Source organism: Equus quagga, unplaced genomic scaffold, assembly GCF_021613505.1.
Source record: "Equus quagga isolate Etosha38 unplaced genomic scaffold, UCLA_HA_Equagga_1.0 226_RagTag, whole genome shotgun sequence".
Classification (NCBI taxonomy): Eukaryota; Metazoa; Chordata; class Mammalia; order Perissodactyla; family Equidae; genus Equus; species Equus quagga.
In genome coordinates this window covers 506,942-526,449 of record NW_025799809.1, presented here as the reverse complement: position 1 = coordinate 526,449, position 19,508 = coordinate 506,942, and the positions used below count along the sequence as shown (strand labels likewise).

Genomic DNA, 19,508 nt, shown 5'->3' with positions numbered 1-19,508 from the left:
CATTTAATACATATTACTTCTAAAGAAAACTGGTAAATAAAGTAAAAATAATTATGTAAATCTACTGTAGCAGCATTGCTTTATATTAGGTCTTATAATGTATTTCTGGCAGACCTAGTTTTTACAATTCACATGTCATGGCATTTTAAAATTACAAAATGAAATGTCCCTATGTTTATTCTGCCTGAAAAGGTACCTGTTCCTAGTATTATAATTCCTTAATTAATGGATTAGCAGTCAACTACCTACAATACTATTAGCCACAAATTTTACTGAAACATGTTTTATGCATAATTTTTAAAAATAAATATTATGAAACTTTTCACTAAAAGCACAATATCAGAATGATCATAAATGGAGCCTAAAGTCAGCATGAACCTTAAAGGATTTCTTCAATGTCTTCTGTTACTGAAAACAGTACTGATTTTGAATAAAATGCTTCAGAGGAAAAGCCTGCTAGAATGAAAATCCTAGATATATTGTATAATCTCCACCAGATAATACAGATACAAATGCACAGAAAGCAAACAAGACCAGACATCCTTCAATCTTGAATTTGGTTTTTATTTTAAAATACATTTAGCATGAACTATCATAGGACAGAAAACAAAACACAAAGAAATGGAATATCTTCAAATACCTTTTAAGCTAGACATAAAAATTAATAACATAGCATAGACCCAAATTATGGGAAATAGACTCTAAAATTTGATTCATTAAACACATTTTGAAAGAAAAGTTCTTTGCACAGTTTCCAACGTACCGATATGTTCCTAAGTGCCTTGGTTTCCTTTTAACTAATAGGTAAAGGTCCTAAATTTAGTTGCTTTACTTAAAATTATTGAATTCAGTATTGGTAAAAATTACCATGTCCCTAAGTTCTCAATCAGAATTATAAAAATATGAGCTCAAATAGTTATGCTGCCCAAAATAGAAACATCTTAAGTGATTACTTCTGGATAATCAGACAGATATTGCACAAAAGTCAGTAATTGCATACCTAATGCTCATTTATATGGAAAGTTAATTCTCTTCTTTATGAAAAACTTACTACAAATAAACTTAATGTTAACCTAATTACAATCACACTTCAAAATATAAAGGCACAGACAGAATCAAGAATAGTTTAATACTATACCCAAAGTTTCCACTGTGAAAATAATAAAAAGTTGAAAAAATAATAGGATCCAAAATACTGATACTTTTAGATTTTATAATTTATCTTAAGTAGCTAATAAATGGGTATTAAAAGGTAACACTGCTAAATCCAATCCTTTCCAAATAATTTAGAAAAATGGTTTGTTTACATATGAAGCATGTGCATTGTCCCATCTACAAATTTCAATTACATTTTCATTCACTGGAAATATCTACCTGCAGTATAAACAATCAAGACAATGTACAAAAAAATATATCTTGTTCCTATAACTGACAATGCACAGAAAAATACCTACAAAAATGGAAATATTTATCCATTTAGCTTCCCAATAAATTTGTGACAAAGTTTAGCCCATTCCACATTCTATCTAGACAACAGCTAAAGACTGAGGGGGGTTTGCTTCTAGCCCTGTTAGCTTGACATATATTTTAAAAATATTTGCCTGATTATGAGTAACTTAAATAGTCAGCATCTCATTTTTATATCACAGTACATGGCATTTCTTAATTCAGCAACAGAAAGGCACAATTAGCAAGCACTAAAATTCAGTACCTGAATTATTAAACTGATGTACATAAGAACTGCAAATGAAATACATTCAACAAAGTGTACAGAACTGGAGAAAATAAAAGGAATCCAAACACTAACTTTTCTGAAAATTTGGTCCATTAAAAATACCTCCCATGTTCAACATCATGAGTAACATGAAAGGTGATGGCAGTGTAAAAACAGGCAATAAAACAATATGCGGTAGCATATGAATTCTGGTCTAGTAATTATGCAATTCAATTAGGAAACGGCTCCCATAGTAAATAAATGTTAAATATATCTGTTAATAACAACATACCTGTATTAAGTCCAAATACACAGGCACCAACTGTTTGCATATTATTTTTGATTTTATAATACACCCCCCAGTTTAAAAAACTTAGGTACATTATTTTATACATAACATATATTAGATACATAATTGTATATTATGTACCTTAATATATATTATATATAACTTGAATCCATAACAGCACACAACTCTCCAAATATTACATGAACACTCTAAATGGGCACTTACCATTTTCTCAGTGTTGAAAAAGCTCAGCTCACCTAAAACAATATCTGGATGTGCAATGATAAAATGCACTGACTCTTATGAATTTACTTAAATAATTATTTAAGTTTAATTCCTGCAAAAGCCTAACTCTGATTTGGCTTTTAACTAGAATACATTTTTAGATATCAGTAACTGATACCCTCCTTTCTTATCATAAACAATATTTCTCCATCAAGAGATACCAATAAAGGAAAATATGTAAGGGATCAAAAACGTGATAGAGAAACCAACCATTCCATAGGTAATATATCGATAAGGAAGTTCAACTTCCATGTGCTGTCTAGCGTTTCGAACATCATCACATGGTATACTGAAGATTTTACAGGCTAAAGGAATGGTGATCCTTTTCATTATATCTCTGACTATTAGTACAAATACCATCCCTATGAGGATCCGCAATATGGCTTTTCCAAACAGAGTCACAGTAATAGGGGGTGTAGCTAGAGGTAACATATCCAGAGAAGGATCTAACATTAGACCCATGTTATAGGTGACATGAGATCCACATGCAATTCCAGCACCACTTCCTAGAATCTCAGCAGTGTCTCCTCGGGATGTACTCCAGGTGTCCAGAGTGAAAGAAAAGATCCCCAAGGCTAAATGAAGCCCGATGATGAATAACGGAGCATATCTGTGAGTCTGGTTGAAGTTGTCAATCAGGTCGACGAATGGATAGAAGACAACTAAGATTAAAATGGTATATAGGAATCCAGCAATAATATCCTGGGAAAAAAGAAAAGTAGAGCTGTTTAGTATAATACTATCTTTGACATTAAAAAAACATATATTTCACACTTCAAATGTTGATAGAAACTTTTAAAATATGTCAGATTCTCAAAGTAAACTGTACTAATTGACCACATAATAGGTACTAAAAACTGTTTTAATGATAATAAAAGGACTTATTGATGATAATAAAAGAATTGTGTTTTCAAAGTTCTATCCTTCTATAAATTAACTACACATACACTACAGACAAATTTATATTCCAATCCTGAATAAACTATGCTCAAATTATGTAGTTTTGATTTCTGGGATAAAGAATATATTTATTTTTCAAAGAAACCATCTTCATTTTCATGCATTTAAATATATTTCCATGATCAAAGAGGATACAAAGCCTGGGTAGCTTCCTTTTCCTATTCATTCATTCACTCACCGAACAAACACTTAGTGAGTACCTACATGTGCCGGCAGTATTTTGGTGCTGAGGATGTATTGCTTAAAAAAATGACAAGATTCCTGCTGTGACAGAGCTTATATTTTAGTGGGGATGACTGAAAATAACCATGTAAGTAAAAAAGTAGATGAATATTACAATTTCAGATAGTTATAATAAATGTTATGAAGAAACTAAAATAGGACAATGGGATAGTATGATGAAAAACTTTATTAGAGCGATTATGGAAACCCGTTTGAGGAGGTGACACTTGAGCAGAGACCAGATTTCAAAAAGGAGTCCGCCCTGTCTTTAGATGTAAGGAAAAGTGTTCCAGGTGGATGGAATACCAAGTGCCAAAGCCTAGAGGCAGAAAAGAACCTAGTGAGTTCCAGGAACTGAGAGAAATCCAGATGGCTCAAATAGTGAGCAAAGGGAAGAGGGATGTGACATGAGGACAGACAGAGAGGCAGAGACCAAATCATGTAGGGCCTGGGTAGGCTGGGTAAGAGTTTAGATTTTATTTCAAAAGTGATAGGGAGGGGCTGGCCCCAGAGTGGTTAAGTTGGTGCGCTCTGGTTCGGCGGCCCGGGGTTTCGCTAGTTTGGATCCCGGGCGCAGACATGGCACCGCTCATCAGGCCACGTTGAGGCGGCGTCCCACATGCCACAACTGGAAGGGCCCACAACTAAAATATACAACTATGGACTAGGGGGATTTGGGGAGAAAAAGCAGAAAAATAAATAAATAATAAAAGTGATAGGGCACCACTGAAGGATTCCAAAGTAGGAGTGTAACATAATCTGATTGATATTCGTAAAGGGACACTCCATCTGCTGTGTAGAGAATGGATTACGGGGGAAAGTATGGATGATGGGAGACCACTGGAGACACTTGTGGGGCGCTACTGCAGTGGTTCACTCTAGACATGGTCCGTATCCACATGAAGAGAAGTACATGGATGGATTTAGTAAAATATTTTAAAATTAGAGTTGACAACTTCAACTTGGTGATGGACTGAATGAGGGAGAGAAGCAGAAAAGAAAGGGATCAAAGATGAAGCTAGTTTTAGGCATGAACAATTGCGTAGACAGAAGATGGTTTACTGGAGGAAATAAAAGCTATCATTTAGAGAACTTTCCTTTCCGAATCATTCCTGACATGAACAAAAATGTTCCAGAATTTCCACCTTAAAACAAACAAAACAAAATCCTGGGATCTACTCTCTATCACTGAAAAATATATAAAAAGAGTTGCTCATATTCACTGCCTCCACTTCCTCACTTCCCATGTTTGCCTTCTGCCTATCATTAAGCCTCAAAGCCGGATCCCATAATGAATTTATAGACTCCATTTTCCCTTATCTTGGAATTACCTTTCCCACCTATATTTTAGGCAAATTATCACACACCCTCTGAGATTCTGCTCAGGTGTCTATCTCCTCCATAAACTTTCTCCTCCTACTCTATAATAAAGAATGTCCTCCTTTTGGCTTCCATAGCATCCTCTACATACCTGCTACAATTACCACACTGTTTTCCATTTCCTTGCTTGTCTATTTCTCCCAGAAAACCAAAGGTTTACAACCCTTGTTGCCTATTAAAATCACCTGGGGAACTTTACAAACATACTCATGCCTGGGCCAATCTTCAGACATTCTGATTTAATTGAATTAAAGTGGGAGTGGCACATCAGTATTTTTTTTAAAAAGCTTTCTAGTGATTCTGTTGTTCAGCACTGGTTGAAAATTACTGCATTACATATTTATATTACATTTAGACTGTGATTTCTCAAAGGCAGAGAGTTTATCTTATTTATACACATATACCCAGTGCCTGGCACACACTAAGCAGGCAATAAATATTTAGTTAGTTAAATTAAGATAGTTAAAGTAATTTTTTAGACTCATCACACTGACTATATAATCTTGCCTGACAAGAACTCTGTACAAGAAACAGATGAAACATAATTCTTGAATTTAGGCTAAAGACATCTTCAGGGAATACTACTACTTTCTGTACCAAAAACAGTATTCTAATACTTTACATTTATTTACATTTCATCCTCACAACCACCCTGATAAGGCTTGGGACAATCTCATTTTGCTCTTTAGTCTCCAGAATAAATATTAAAAGTGGCTTTTTTCCCTTTCAAAAGTGTCCAAATTTGATGAAAGTTTATGGATACCTCAATTAACCAGTTTTTAAATAAAGAAAATTGGACTAAGCTCATATAACTAGACATTTAATCTCATAGACTGAAGGTGCTCAATACATCTGTTGAAAAAAATGAATAATCTCAGAATTAAATATTGGGGAGTGAAGGAAAACTAAATTTCCCACTTTTTTTGAACATGAGGTCTTTCATGAAAACTCAATGATACGTACTAAAAGTTACCTAAGAGTTCTGGTTAACTGAATTTTACTGCAATCACTCAAAGATTCCACAAGCAATCCTAACTCCGATCATACTTCTGCATAGAGATCTCAAATTCTGTGACTGCCACACGTCGATTCTTCAGAGTTCAGACCCATAAGTGTCAAATAATTTCACTTCATGAGGTGAGGTTCCCTTTGTGCTATCTCACCCTTTCTTCCTGACCTTATGATTAAAGGCACAGGTTTCGGAAAGTAACCATAGCATTCTGGCTACCAGGACAAAAGCTATTACTTTATTTTTCATTTAAATTTCATGACTGACTCAAAATTTTAAATTACATGCTAATGTAGAAGTATTCTGAGCCTTGTAATTCTCATACAGAATGGGTACCAAGTTAGATGTTTTAAATAAATGACAATTAATGAGGTATTTATATAAAACCATACATAATATATTTACTCTAAGGTTAAGTAAAAAGTTAATAGCTCTGCAGTTACTTCTTTTTTTAAAAAAAAACTTCTTTCATATTATAGATATAAGTACATCATTCCTGTAAAAAGCTTTTTACAGTACCTGAAAAATGAAAAAATTAATCAATTAAATCACTTTTAGGACTTTTTAATGTTTGATCACGTTAACATTAAGAATTCTTTAAAATGACAACGCATATCAATTACATTTTTGGAAGTATGTTTCAGTGTGACATAAAACATCCAGTATTTCTTGTCCTGTACTTTTTATGTATAGCTCCATGAACATTAAACTTAGATTGCTACAAGACTCTATACAAATCTGCCTCCTTTTCTGATTGAGTTATTAATTATGTATGATATCACCTGGATAGTAAAGGTATATTGAACTTCCATGCAACAGAACCAGAACAAAGGAATGACGGAGTTCAGGACATAAACATAGTGGCTATTGTGATATCAATTTAATGTATAACATTTAAATGTACAACTAAGTGGTTTTAAGCATTATAGCACAAAGTATGCAATAAAGAAAAATTAATGTTAAAAGTAACAAAAAGAACTCAAAGTAGCAAATTTTCCAAAAAGAAACTTAGCAAATAATTTTAGATACTTATTAATTATAAATAACTTATATGCTCTAAAAGTTAATAATTACACACTTGAATGCTATAATCAGGTTATCATCAAATTTATGGTAGAAGATATCAAATATCATAGATTCAATAAATATTTATTATGTATTAAATATGGAATTTTCTCCTTTTCTTTTCTCCTGATGAGGAAATAGAACTAGAGAGGCTAGTAATTTGCTGGGACTAGAATTCAGGACTCCTGTCATCTCCTAGTGGGTTGTTTTTGTTTTTTAAATTATAACACTTTTCAGGTGTCCTGCTTGTAATTTCAATATGCCACTGATGCCAACAGAGTTTCTAACAACAAAATATATTTTTGAAATGCATTGCTTTTGACAAAAAAGGCATTATTAAGGATGGATTTTGAAATTTTTATCTTCTTTAATTAAAGTTCAAATTTATGGGGCAGGCTTGGTGTAGCAGTTAAGTTCATGTGCTCCACTTCGGCAGCCCAGGGTTCACAGGTTCAGGTGCTGGGCACAGACCTACACACAACTCATCGAGCTATGGTGTGGTGGTGTCCCACATACAACAAATAAATGAAGATTGGCACAGATGTTAGCTCAGGTACAATCTTCCTCAATGGTAGCTCAGGGACAATCTTCCTCACCAAAAAAAAAAATCAAATTTAATACCTGCTCACTATAGAAAAACTAGGAAATACAGATAAACGATAACAAGCATGGGCCGGCCCAGTGGTGCAGCAGTTAAGTTCACACATTCCACTTCGGTGGCCTGGGGTTCGCTGGTTCAGATCCCGGGTGTGGACATGGCACTGCTTAGCAAGCCATGCTGTGGTAGGCGTCCCACATATAAATTAGAAGAAGATGTCAGCTCAGGGCTAGTCTTCCTCAGCAAAAAGAGGAGGATTGGCAGCAGTCAGCTCAGGGCTAATTTTTCTCAAAAAATAAAAATAAAAAATAACAAGCAGTTATTACCCAGGAATAACCACTACTAAAACTCTTACTGTATACTATTCCAGATGTTTCTCTTTAACATGTTTTTGGGGTTTTTTAGTTTATTTAGTTGGTTTTTTATTTCTTATTATAAAAGTGGGTTTGAGAGGTACATACTACTTCATAATCTCATAATACCTTTTTTTTTTTTTTGAGGAAGATTAGCCCTGAGCTAACTACTGCCAATCCTCCCCTTTTTGCTGATGAAGACTGGCCCTGAGCTAACATCCATGCCCATCTTCCTCTACTTTATACGTGGGACACCTACCACAGCATGGCTTTTGCCAAGCAGTTCCATGTCCACACCCGAGATCCGAACTGGCGAACTGCTGTGCCACGGCGACAGCCCTCTCACAATACCTTTCTAAAAAGACTTTCCATATATAGACATATAAACTTTTAGTGCAATTTTGGGTAAATATAATTACAACATTCATAATTTTACTAATGTAGAAACAAAACAGTAACTTGACAAGTGCTCAACATAGTAACTTAAAAATCAGTTGTGTTTTAAGAAATTAAATTTGAGAGGTAGGTGTGATAATAAATGTTTTAAAAGATGGATATAGTAACTCTTCCCTACTTTTCTAGGAATTAAGAAAATCAATTTAGGAAAGTAGTTAGATGTTAAAAATAAACTAAGCTGTGGCTCTTTGTGTTGTAACAATAAAAACAAAGCATATGGCAAATACCTAATGAAGTGTTCATTATAAATTATTTAGAACACATTACTGGAACTCTCTTCTTGATGTTAATGAAGAAATCAGCTTGGGTAATATGGTATCCAAGCACCTCTTAGCAACTTCTAGGGCACATTCTGCCTATAGTTGCACACTAACCTCACAATACACAGTGAAGATATAAATTATGATTAAGAAAATAGTTCAAGGGGGCCAGGCCCGTGGCCAAGTGGTTGGGTTTGCACGCCCCGCTTCTGTGGCCCAGGGTTTCGCTGGTTTGGATGCTGGGCGTGGACATGGCACTGCTCATCAAGCCATGCTGAGGCAGCATCTCACATGCCACAACAAGAAGGACCCACAACTAAAAATATACAACTATGTGCCGGGCGGCTTTGGGGAGAAAAAGGAAAAATAAAATCTTTAAAAAGAAAAAAAGAAAATAGTTCAAAATGCAGGTAATTAGTGAAACATTAAAATATAGGAAAAAGTGAAAATTGTGGGAATATATTAGACCCATAATGTAAAAAACATGGGTATGGGGCCAGCCTGGTGGCGCAGCAGTTAAGTTCCCACATTCCACTTCAGCAGCCTGGGGTTCGCCGGTTCGGATCCTGGGTGCGGACATGGCACCGGTTGGCAAGCCATGCTGTGGCAGGCATCCCACATATGAAATAGAGGAAGATGGGCACAGATGTTAGCTCAGGGCTAATACTCCTCAAAAAATAAATAAATAAAATAAAACAAACAAAAAACACATGGGTTTCTTATGGGTACAATTTCATATATCAATTATCAAGTGATGATATATTATTGATTACAAACGGTTGTTATAACACAGAATCATAACCATGCTTGCAAGTCATCTGTGGTTTTACTTTGAAAAGAAAAACAAAAATTTGTAATGTTATACATAAAATTCAGTAGCTAGTCTGAATAACACTGATAAAACGTTCTATGCAACAAGATGGTTTTTGAATAAAGGACTAGAGTTATCAGACTCATGATTTGAATACATCAATATTGTTTTTAGTCCAGCTGATTCAAGAATAGACATTTTCCAGGATATAAAAAATGAACTGAACTCAGCTTGAATATTTGACCAATCCACTAAACATTTCTTTTTTTAAAGAAGAGCATCTTCGAGATTATATATTCAACGTATTCAGATTCTTATTCCTCTTTGATGATAATGGATCTAAGGATAATATTATTTAATATTTTTTCCTTTAAGAAATATGAGGATTCATTTTTTATCATTCAGAGATGCATAACCATTTGGTAGTTTTTTAGAAATTAACTTTTAGGAGTGGAAAGGATTAAGGCACAATGATGGACAACATTGTCCCGTGACAAATATTAGATTTGATATAAAACTGATACTTAGTCTCATTATAAAATTGGTAGAGATTAGTTAGAAAGATTTGTACATAAATTCACAATTTATATTAATATAAATAACTATAAAAAGTCAAACAAATAACTTGCTTATTAACATAGTATTTGAGACTTCTGGAAATTTACTAGTGAAGGGGTAGCTGCTGGAGGCAAACAATCTAAGTTGGAAATAGAAACCCAATATTTCTACAGTATGACAAAAGCTAATGAGGTATTTTTATGAGTAGAAAATTCTAAAAGTGAAAGTTGTTAAGGATAAGAAAAATTCGATATAACCCTTTAGAAAATTTTGGATTCCAGGAATTAATTCATATTTCTCCACCTTTTTTCTGATCCTTTATCTACAAGATAATATATAATACATTCATAGAGGTCTTAAGAAACACAGCACTATATGCAAAGGATAGAGAGAGAAAACATACACTTACTTTTCTCATGTTCCTTATTACCTAGTGGGAGCAATAGATAACCAAAAAATGAATGGCAGTTTAGGACAAGTGCTGTGCCAGAATTATGCTCAGGGTGTTCTAGGAGAAGAGTCACCTAACCAGTCTTGAGAAAGGAAAGACAGGGAATATAAGGAGGCTTTTAGGAGATAAGAACATTTTTGTGATTCTTAAAGAATGGATAGGATAGTTAGCTAGGCTAAGAGAGAAAAAAGGGCATTCCAAGCGGAGGTTACAGCATTCCTGGGGCATGGAGGTAAGAAAAACCCTTTACATTTGAGGAAACGTAAGTCATTCGGTATGGCATCATATTTGTGTTTGGGAAGAACACTGTAACAGGAGACTGAAGACTGCAGGGAGCAGTGTCAGACTGGAAGGAAGGCTGTTCATTAAGAAGCTGCTGGAGTAACCTGGTTTAGAGATGAAGCAGGCCAGGACTGAGGGAGGGTGAACAGGGATGGAGGAGGAGGAAGGGGATAGATGTGGCCGAAAGGAGTGCAGGGTCCCTGTGCTGCTGCTTTTGAAAATAAAATATCTGATGTTAGCCCTAAAATACTCCTCAGAAAGAGGAAAAAACTAGAGTTTAATATGTGAATCTAAGTGGCACCAGGATCGTTTAAATTCATTTAGCCACTAGTCACTGGGTCCTCATGAACAAGCAGGGCTCTCCTTGGTTTCTGTATTCGGATGGTTGGTTTTGACTCAGCACAGAAGAGAATGAGAAGGAAAATACAACTGAGACTGGAAGGAGGGAGAAGGGTTATCCTGAGTATACTCCTTGGTTATTGTGGTGGTTAGGAACTCTTTCTATGCAAGACATCATTATGATATTAAAACTTCAGACAGCATCATGTTAATATTTTTGCAAAACACGAAAGATTTACAATAACTATATTTTCTGATTTAGTTTTCATATAAGTTTTCAAATGGTTAAAAAGTATAAAATTGCCTATCAATTTTAGAAAAAAATAAAACTCTATGAACACAATATTTTCCTTACCAGAATGGAGTGCATTCCCATGTAAATTCTACTTAGGCAAACTAGAGAACACCAGCAGGGAACAAGAATCAGTCCATATATAAGAGGATACTAAAGGGGAAAAAAGGTAAAATTAGTTAAATAAATTAGGTTAAATATAAACAAGCAAATAAAAAACAAATCACTATACTATAAAACTCCACGGAAACAAGAACTATATGTTTTTACTCCCCATTTTATTCCCAGCACGTAACCCTAGGCATAGCCAACAGCAGACATTCAAGAAATACTTTTGCACAAATGAACAAATGAATAAAATCTGATGTTTCTACACTCTTCATTGTGGGAGCTGACTCATCTTTGCTTCTACAGTAAAGATTCAATCACTGGCTTGCTACAGAAGAAAAACAGGTAGGAGACATACTTTTAATACGGCTCCAAAATGAAAGCACTTCTGGAATAGTGCCTGGATCTGGTCCACGAAGGGCCTTCACTTCCCTGGGGAGAAGGACTGGGCGTGATCTCTCTCTCACTTCCATTAGTGACTGCTATCTGCAATTTCCATTGGCACTTCCCCATCTCGTATTCAATATGCAACACTTTGTAATTTGTTTTCCACTTTGTTCCCCCCTACTAAAATTTCAAATGGTAAGCTTACCGAGAAAAATTTTGGTGGGATACTGGGAGCAGAAAGCCACAGTAAGGAAAAAAACCCAAAAGGTAGACAACTCTTGGTCTCAGTGGCACTAGTTTAAGAGTTGGCTTTGAATCTCCTGAGATTAGAGGGAAGGAGGAAAGGATGGATGGGCATAGGGGTAAGTGTGTAAGGGAAAGGGAGGAGCACATTTGAGGCATTTTACGCCTGATGACTTCAAATTTCTGAAGAAACTGAAGCCAAGGTGGTTCAAATCAGTAAGAATCCAAGGTGGTTCAATAAGAAGTGGGGTTGCAAGAAGGGAATTAAATATGGTTTTAAGAAGAAGGGTAAGAATTTAGTACACAGTTGTTTTTTGTTTTTTTCCCCTGCTTTATCTTCCCAACCCCCCCGTACACAGTTGTATATCTTAGTTGCATGTCCTTCTAGTTGTGGGATGTGGGACGCCGTCTCACCATGGCCTGAAGAGCGGTGCCATGTCCGTGCCCAGGATCCGAACTCTAGGCCGCCGCAGCGGAGCGCACAAACTTAACCACTCGGCCACGGAGCCGGCCCCTACACAGTTGTTTTGATTTGACTTCTCTACTGCATTTAACGTGGCCCATCGCTTTCTTCTGGAAACTCTAAATATCCTTGATTTCCAGAGCATCACACTTTCCTGGCTCCCCTTTCACTATTTATTTTTTTTTTCTGTATCTCCCACACAAGAGCATATCCTCCTCTTCTTGTTCCTTAAACAGCGGTTATATAAGGATTCTGCCCTTAATAGTTATTGGCAGTCTCACCTTTTCTTATTTTGTAACCTCTACTTAGCATGCTGAAGACTTATCCATTTCCCTGAGTTTGAGAACCATACAGTCAACTCCTGGACATACCTCCACCCTCAGGTCCCTATGGAGTTAAACCCACTGTACCTCAAACCAAACTCATCATCCTCCTATCCAAACTTGTTGCTCCTCTCAGATTCCCTATTTCATATGGAAACATCATAATACACACAATAATCTAAAGGAGAAACATGAATTATCCTTGATTCCTTCCGTATCCCTCATATTTCACCAATAATCAAGTCTTGCTGATTTTACCTTCTAATATTCCTTGATTCTGTCATCTCTTCTCCATCCTACTTACAGTGCCCTTGTTCAGATCCTCATAATTTCTTTTCTAAGCTCTACCTATTTCTCCAGCCCTTCTTCCATATGCATGAGGAACTTGGTTAATGGGGCAGACAGACGTAACCATACATGAGGTAAGTGCTATGACAGGAGTATACACTAAGCCCAGAGGGAGTCTAAGGAATGGGCAATTAACATAGTTTAAGGATGTTAACAAAGTCTCCCAGATTAAGTAAGATCCAAGTTGTCCTGAAAGATGAGTAGGATTTAGTCTTTAGAGAAAAAGAGTGAGCAGAGGGCAAAAAAGATAAGAGGGTGTTACAAACAGCAGAAACACCATAAGCAAAGGTTTGTGTGAAAGACACTGTAAGTAGCGTGGTTTTCTAGGAGAATAAGCTTTCATTCTTGCTGGGGGGAGGTACTAAATAGTAAGCATAAAAATATGTGAATTATATGATATGTAAATTCATATAAATTGTATAAGAAAACGTGACAAGTACTATGTAGAAATAAAAAGAGAACAGGTGGTTGAAGAAACAGTAATGTTCATCAAACAGTCCTTGTGCTCCTCTATATTTTCAGATTCACTTGCAGTTAGATTGGGACCATGTGACTAGTTTTGGCCAATGAGTTGGAAAACAGTAACTTACGCTACTTTCAATCATTCTATGAACTCTCTCTTCCCTCCAGATGTGATGTTGGAAGTCACATGTTGAGATGAAAAGACGGGCAAACTTCCATCAGCCTGGGTTCCTGAGGTCCTAAGTTTGCTAATTCATAATGAATATGTAACACAAATGAGAAATAAACTTTTGTTGTTAAGCTGAGATTTGGGGGTTAAGTCATTGCCACAGCATAACCAAGCCTATTGTAACTAAAATAGTAATAGAATTAGGATCAGGAGTTTGGGAGTGTGAGCGGGGCAGGTTAAAGTATTAAATACAAGACAGTCAGTGCAGGCATTACTAAGAAGCTGAGACTTGAGGCAAGACTGGATGGAGGTGAGAGAATTCGCTGAGCAGATATCTGAGGGAAGAACACATATCAGGCAAGGAGGTCAGGCACAGAAAAGTCTCTAATGAGGAAATGTGACTGGCAAGGAGGCTAGTGTGGCTGGAGCAGAGAGAGGTAATGGGGGCCAAATCAAGCAGAACCCAAGAAGCCACTGTAAGAAACTTGACTTTTAGTGTGAGTTATATGGGGAGCCACTGCCGAGTTTTGAGCAGAGCAGCGCCGTGATAGCTGCTATGTTGAGATTAGACAATAAGGGATCAAGGATGGAAAGAGACCAGTCAGGAGATTGTTGGCACAATCCAGGTGAGAGATAACACTGGCTTCTGCCTCTGTAGCAGGCACTCAGGCCGTTTAATTTTTCTGTGAATTTTTTGAAGACTGTGAATAGCAAAAGAGAGTCAAACAGAAGTCAACAACTACTGAGAAACTTTCCTATGCTTCCCTCTTCTTTCTTTTTTTTCACTTAGACTCCATAAGGAAGTAAAAATAGACAAAGTTATTGATGGGAATTCTTTGTACACAACAGATTGAAGAAAAATTCATTTGTAGAGTCTCAAAAGCTAGGGCAGAAGGTAGGAGAAAAGGAGAGTTTTTGAGTAGGAACGATGAAATTGAACTTAATAAACCTGAATAAATATGGATTGAGTTATGTTCAAGGTGTTTAAATGGGAAAGTTAGAAATACAAGTAAGCTAGATGCAGAGGCTAAGAAAGAAACTACAAGCCTTTTTATTTTCCTTTTCCCCTATTCCAGAGCACCTTTATACCTCACCGGAGTAAAGTGAATAGTTGGGAAAAGAATAAGTCATTTTTAGTTTTATTGATTGGTTGATTTTTTTTCAGCCATTAGTCTCTACCTTCAGAATATTTTCTCTAGGTATTTTTCTGGAAAGAAATATTTTGGAGACCACCAGATCTAGTTCCAACGATATGACTTTCACATTTACTCCCCAATGAATAATAGAATTCTGAATCACAAAGTATCAAAGAAGTCTTTTATGAGTTAACTTTAAACAGATAAAAAAGACCACAGACCTTAATGGCTAAAGCAATCTAGATAGACTAAATAAAACTACTATTTCTCAAGTGGGATCCTGTGGAGGGAGGAAGAATTATGCTTAATAACCAATTCACCTGGCACATTTATTGTATATCTAAGAATATCCAGATTACATTTACCTTTAATTTTATGTTAAACTGTCTCTAAAAACACATTTAGAACCACTGTCCTCATTTAGATGTGACTAGAAGGAAAACAGATTTATGCAGAATTATTCTTTCCCAGGAAATGATAGAATCTATCACAAATATATAAAATATATACAGACTACTTTTCAGTCACCTTTGTTAATTCCCCTTTTCTTCACAACTCCTTAGTAAAGTGGGCTCCAGGGCTTAATTCTAAAGGTACTTCATTTCCCAGTCTATACTCACTTCCTTAATGATCTCATCTAGTCTCAGGGATTTATACATAATCCATATGTTCATGACTCAAATTTCCGTTTCTAGCTGGGACCTCACTCCTGAATCCTACACTTGTATATCTAACTGGCTGCTTGATATCTCCACGTCAACATCTAATGTAACATGACCAAACCTAAACTCCTGATTTCTCTTCCCTTTCCCATCTGACCAGCTAGCTATTCCTGTAGTTATCTCCTTCCTGGAAAATGGCTTTTCCATTGTTCCATTCCTCAGGCCAAACAACTTGTTATCCTTGACTTTCTCATTCATATCTATCACCCAATCTATTTACAGTATCAGGTATACTTTAAAAATATATCTAGTTTTTAACTGTAATCCCCATGTAATCCAAAAGATAGTATCTAAAAAATATGCACAAAAAGAAATGAGAAGGGAATCAAAATAGTATACTACAAAAAAATCAAACTCAAAAGAAAGTAGTAATGTAAGACATGAGAAACAAAAAAGATGCAAGACGTACAGAAAACAAATAGCAAAATGGCAGAAGTCAGTCATTTCTTATTAGTAATTACTTTAAATGGCAATGGTTTAAATTCCCCAATCAAAAGGCAGAGATTTGCAGAAAGGATAAGAATACATGACTCAACTATATGCTGCCTAAAGAGACTCACTTTAGATCTAGAGACACAAATAAGTTGAAAGTGAACAAATGAGAAAACATATTCCATGCAAATAGTAACCAAAAAAGAGCTAGATGGCTACACAAATATCAGACAAAATAGACTTTAAGCTAAAAACAGTTACAAAAGACAAAGAAGGACAGTATATATTGATAAAAGGGTTTATTCATTAAGATGATATAACAATTATAAACATACATGCACCAAACAATAAAGCCTCAAAACAAATGAAGCAAACCTTGACATAATTGAAGAGAGAAATAGTTCTACAAGACAGTCTCATCAACATTGAAAACCTGCTCTTCCACACAGCCCTTTCCCTATATAACACTTCGCAGACATTTAAAAAGTTCTCCTGCAGCTTCTTGATTGTGCCTCAAGTTTCCTGCAAGTTGAACATTTTTCATGCTGCATTGCCTTTGAAAAGTACAAGCCAGCCAGCACTACCCAAGACAAGTTTAACACTTTCCTTACTCCGGGTAACATGACTTTAAATTTCCTTGGCTTTCAGCCTCACAACAATGCTGTCCACTATGCTTTCTTTTTTTAAAATTGGTTGTCCTCTCATGAATCCACAAATTCAGCCACTTTTCCATAGTTCATCACAACTACAGATACTACTTAGGCACTTTCTAGGGTGGTCTTACATACAAATGGGTGAATTTATTTCCTCTTCCTTTTTTTGGATGTGCTGTATTGTTAATTCATTAACATTGAACTAATGGCCAACAGAACTATAACTGATGCCTCAATGAATCTTACCTAACACATGTATATTTTCTTTGTAAAGCATATCACAGTCCTCTCATGCTTAGGAACACCAGACATCACCGCTGCACTGTGCATGGGACCATTTTAAACAGTGCAACAACCAAGAGAAAGCACAAAAATGTGAAAAAATAGCACTAAATAGACTCAAAAAGGATTCTTGTTTACAGTATAACAGCTGAAACAAGAAAGCAGAGCATCGTCTGGTCTAACCTCAGCTGGGAATATGTACACCAGCTGGCTCAAATTTTTAGCCACTCTTCACATGTCTGTGAATGTACTGATTTTTGGGTTATAAATAAATTCTAGTGAGTAGGTAAAGTTACAAATATGACTTCCATGAATAATAAGGATCAACTGTATGTAGAAATTAACTACTCTTAAATAACCATGGGCCAAAGAAGAAATCACAAGAGAAATTATAAAATACTTACAAACAAATAAAAACAAAAACACAACATACTAACAATTACGTAATGCAGTGAAAGCAGCACTCAGAGGGAAATATACAGCAATAGAGGCCTACATTAGAAAGAAGAAACGAATCAACCACAACTCCACACTTAAGGACTAGAAAAAGAGGAGCAAACTAAATGCAAAGCTAGCAGCAGCAGGGAAATAATAAAATAATTAAAGTGGAGAAAAATGAAATAGAGAATAGAAAAACAATAAAGAGAATCAACAAAACCAAAAATTGTTTCTTTGAAAAGATCAATGAAATTGACAAACCTTTAGCCTTGCTGACAAAGCAAACAAAGCAAGCTTGGAAGATTCAAATAACTAAAATCAGAAATGAAAGTGAATACTACTAGTGATCTTACAGAAATTAAAAAGATTATAAGAGAAAGCTAAGAACAACTGTATCCCAACAAATTAGATAACCTAGATGAAATGGGCAAATTCCTAGAAACACACAAATTACCAAAACTGACTCAAGAAGAAGTATAGGGCTGGCCCCAGGGCTGAGTGGTTAAGTTCTCACGCTCTGCTTCAGTGGCCCAGAGTTCGGATCCTGGCCATGGACATGGCACCACTCGTTAGGCCACGTTGAGGCAGTGTCCCACATGCCACAACTAGAAGGACCCACTGCTAACATATACAACTATGTACTGGGGGGATTTGGGGAGAAAAAAAAAAGCAGGGAAAAAAAAAAAGAAGATTGGCAACAGTTGTTAGTTCAGGTGCCAATCTTTGAAAAAGAAATATAAAGTCTAAACAGACTTATACAAGGGCAAAAGGGGTGACAGGGCACATGTGCACGGTGATAGGTAGTAATTAGTCTTTGGGTGGTGAACATGATGTAGGCTACAGAGAAATGTACACTTGAAATTTATATAATGTTATAAACAAATGTTACTTCAATAAAAAAAAACAAAAGAGAGAGAGAAGTCTAATGCCTGAGTGGGACCAAACCAAGAACTGTGGTTTCATCAACATTGGCTTGGGCCATCTGCACTAACTGGACCTGACTTCATTTTGAATAAAAAGATGCAAACAGTTTTATACTAAAAAATATAAAAATAAAAAAATAGATTTATAACAAGCAAAGAAATTGAATCAGTAATCAAAAACCTCCAAACAAAGAAAAGCTCAGGGCCAGATGGTTTCACTGGTGAATTCCATCAAACATTTAAAGAAGATTTAATATCAATCTTTCTCCAGCTCTTCCAAAAAAACAGAAGGGGAGGGAACACTTCCTGACTCATTCTATGAGGCCATTACTACCCTGATAGCAAAACCAGACAAAGACACCACCAGACAAGAAAACTGTAGACCAATATCCCCTGTGAATACTGATACAAGAATCTTCTACAAAGTATTAGCAAAGCAAATCAAACAGTACATTAAACGTATTATACATCTTGGGGCCAGCCCGTGGCATAGTGGTTAAGTTCCTGCACTCCGCTTCAGCAGCTCGGGGTTCATGGGTTTGGATCCTGGGCATGGACATACACACCACTCCTCGAGCCATGCTGTGGTGGCATCCCACATACAAAATAGAGGAAGACTGGCACAGATGTTAGCTCAGGGCCAATCTTCCTCACATACACACACACACACACAAAAATCCCCACGACCAAGAGGGATTTATCCCAGAAATGCAAGAGTAGTTCAACAAAGGAAAATCAATCAATTTAATACCCCACATTAATAAAGTAAAAAAAAAATACACAATTATCTCAATTGATGCAGAGAAAGCATTTGACAAAATGCAACACTCCTTCATAATAAAAGCACTCGAAAAACTAGGAATAGAAGGAAACTTCCTTAACATGATAAAGGGCATTTATGAAATATTTACAGATAATATTCTAATCAATGGTGAAAGACTGAAAGACTTCCTCCCAAGATGAGGAACAACACAAGGATGTCCACCTCTGACCACTGCTATCTAACATTATATTCTAAGATCTAGCCAGAGCAATTAGGCAATAAAAAGAAATAAAAGACATCTAAATTGGAAAAGAAGAAGTAAAACTATCTCT

The 19,508-nt window shown here is 35.9% G+C and overlaps 1 protein-coding gene across 1 annotated transcript in view; it reads right to left on the bottom strand.

Moving 5' to 3' along the window:
- Positions 1 to 549: 549 nt before the first annotated feature.
- Positions 550 to 19,508, bottom strand: part of LOC124233792 (sphingosine-1-phosphate phosphatase 1-like) — a 40,113-nt gene continuing 21,154 nt past the window's right edge. The window contains exons 2-3 of the mRNA XM_046650994.1: positions 11,388 to 11,477; positions 550 to 2,990 (exon numbers count right to left, since the gene is read on the bottom strand). Of these exons, the coding sequence (XP_046506950.1) occupies positions 2,439 to 2,990; positions 11,388 to 11,477 (642 nt within the window). The 3' untranslated portion in view covers positions 550 to 2,438. The remainder of the gene's footprint in view (positions 2,991 to 11,387; positions 11,478 to 19,508) is intronic.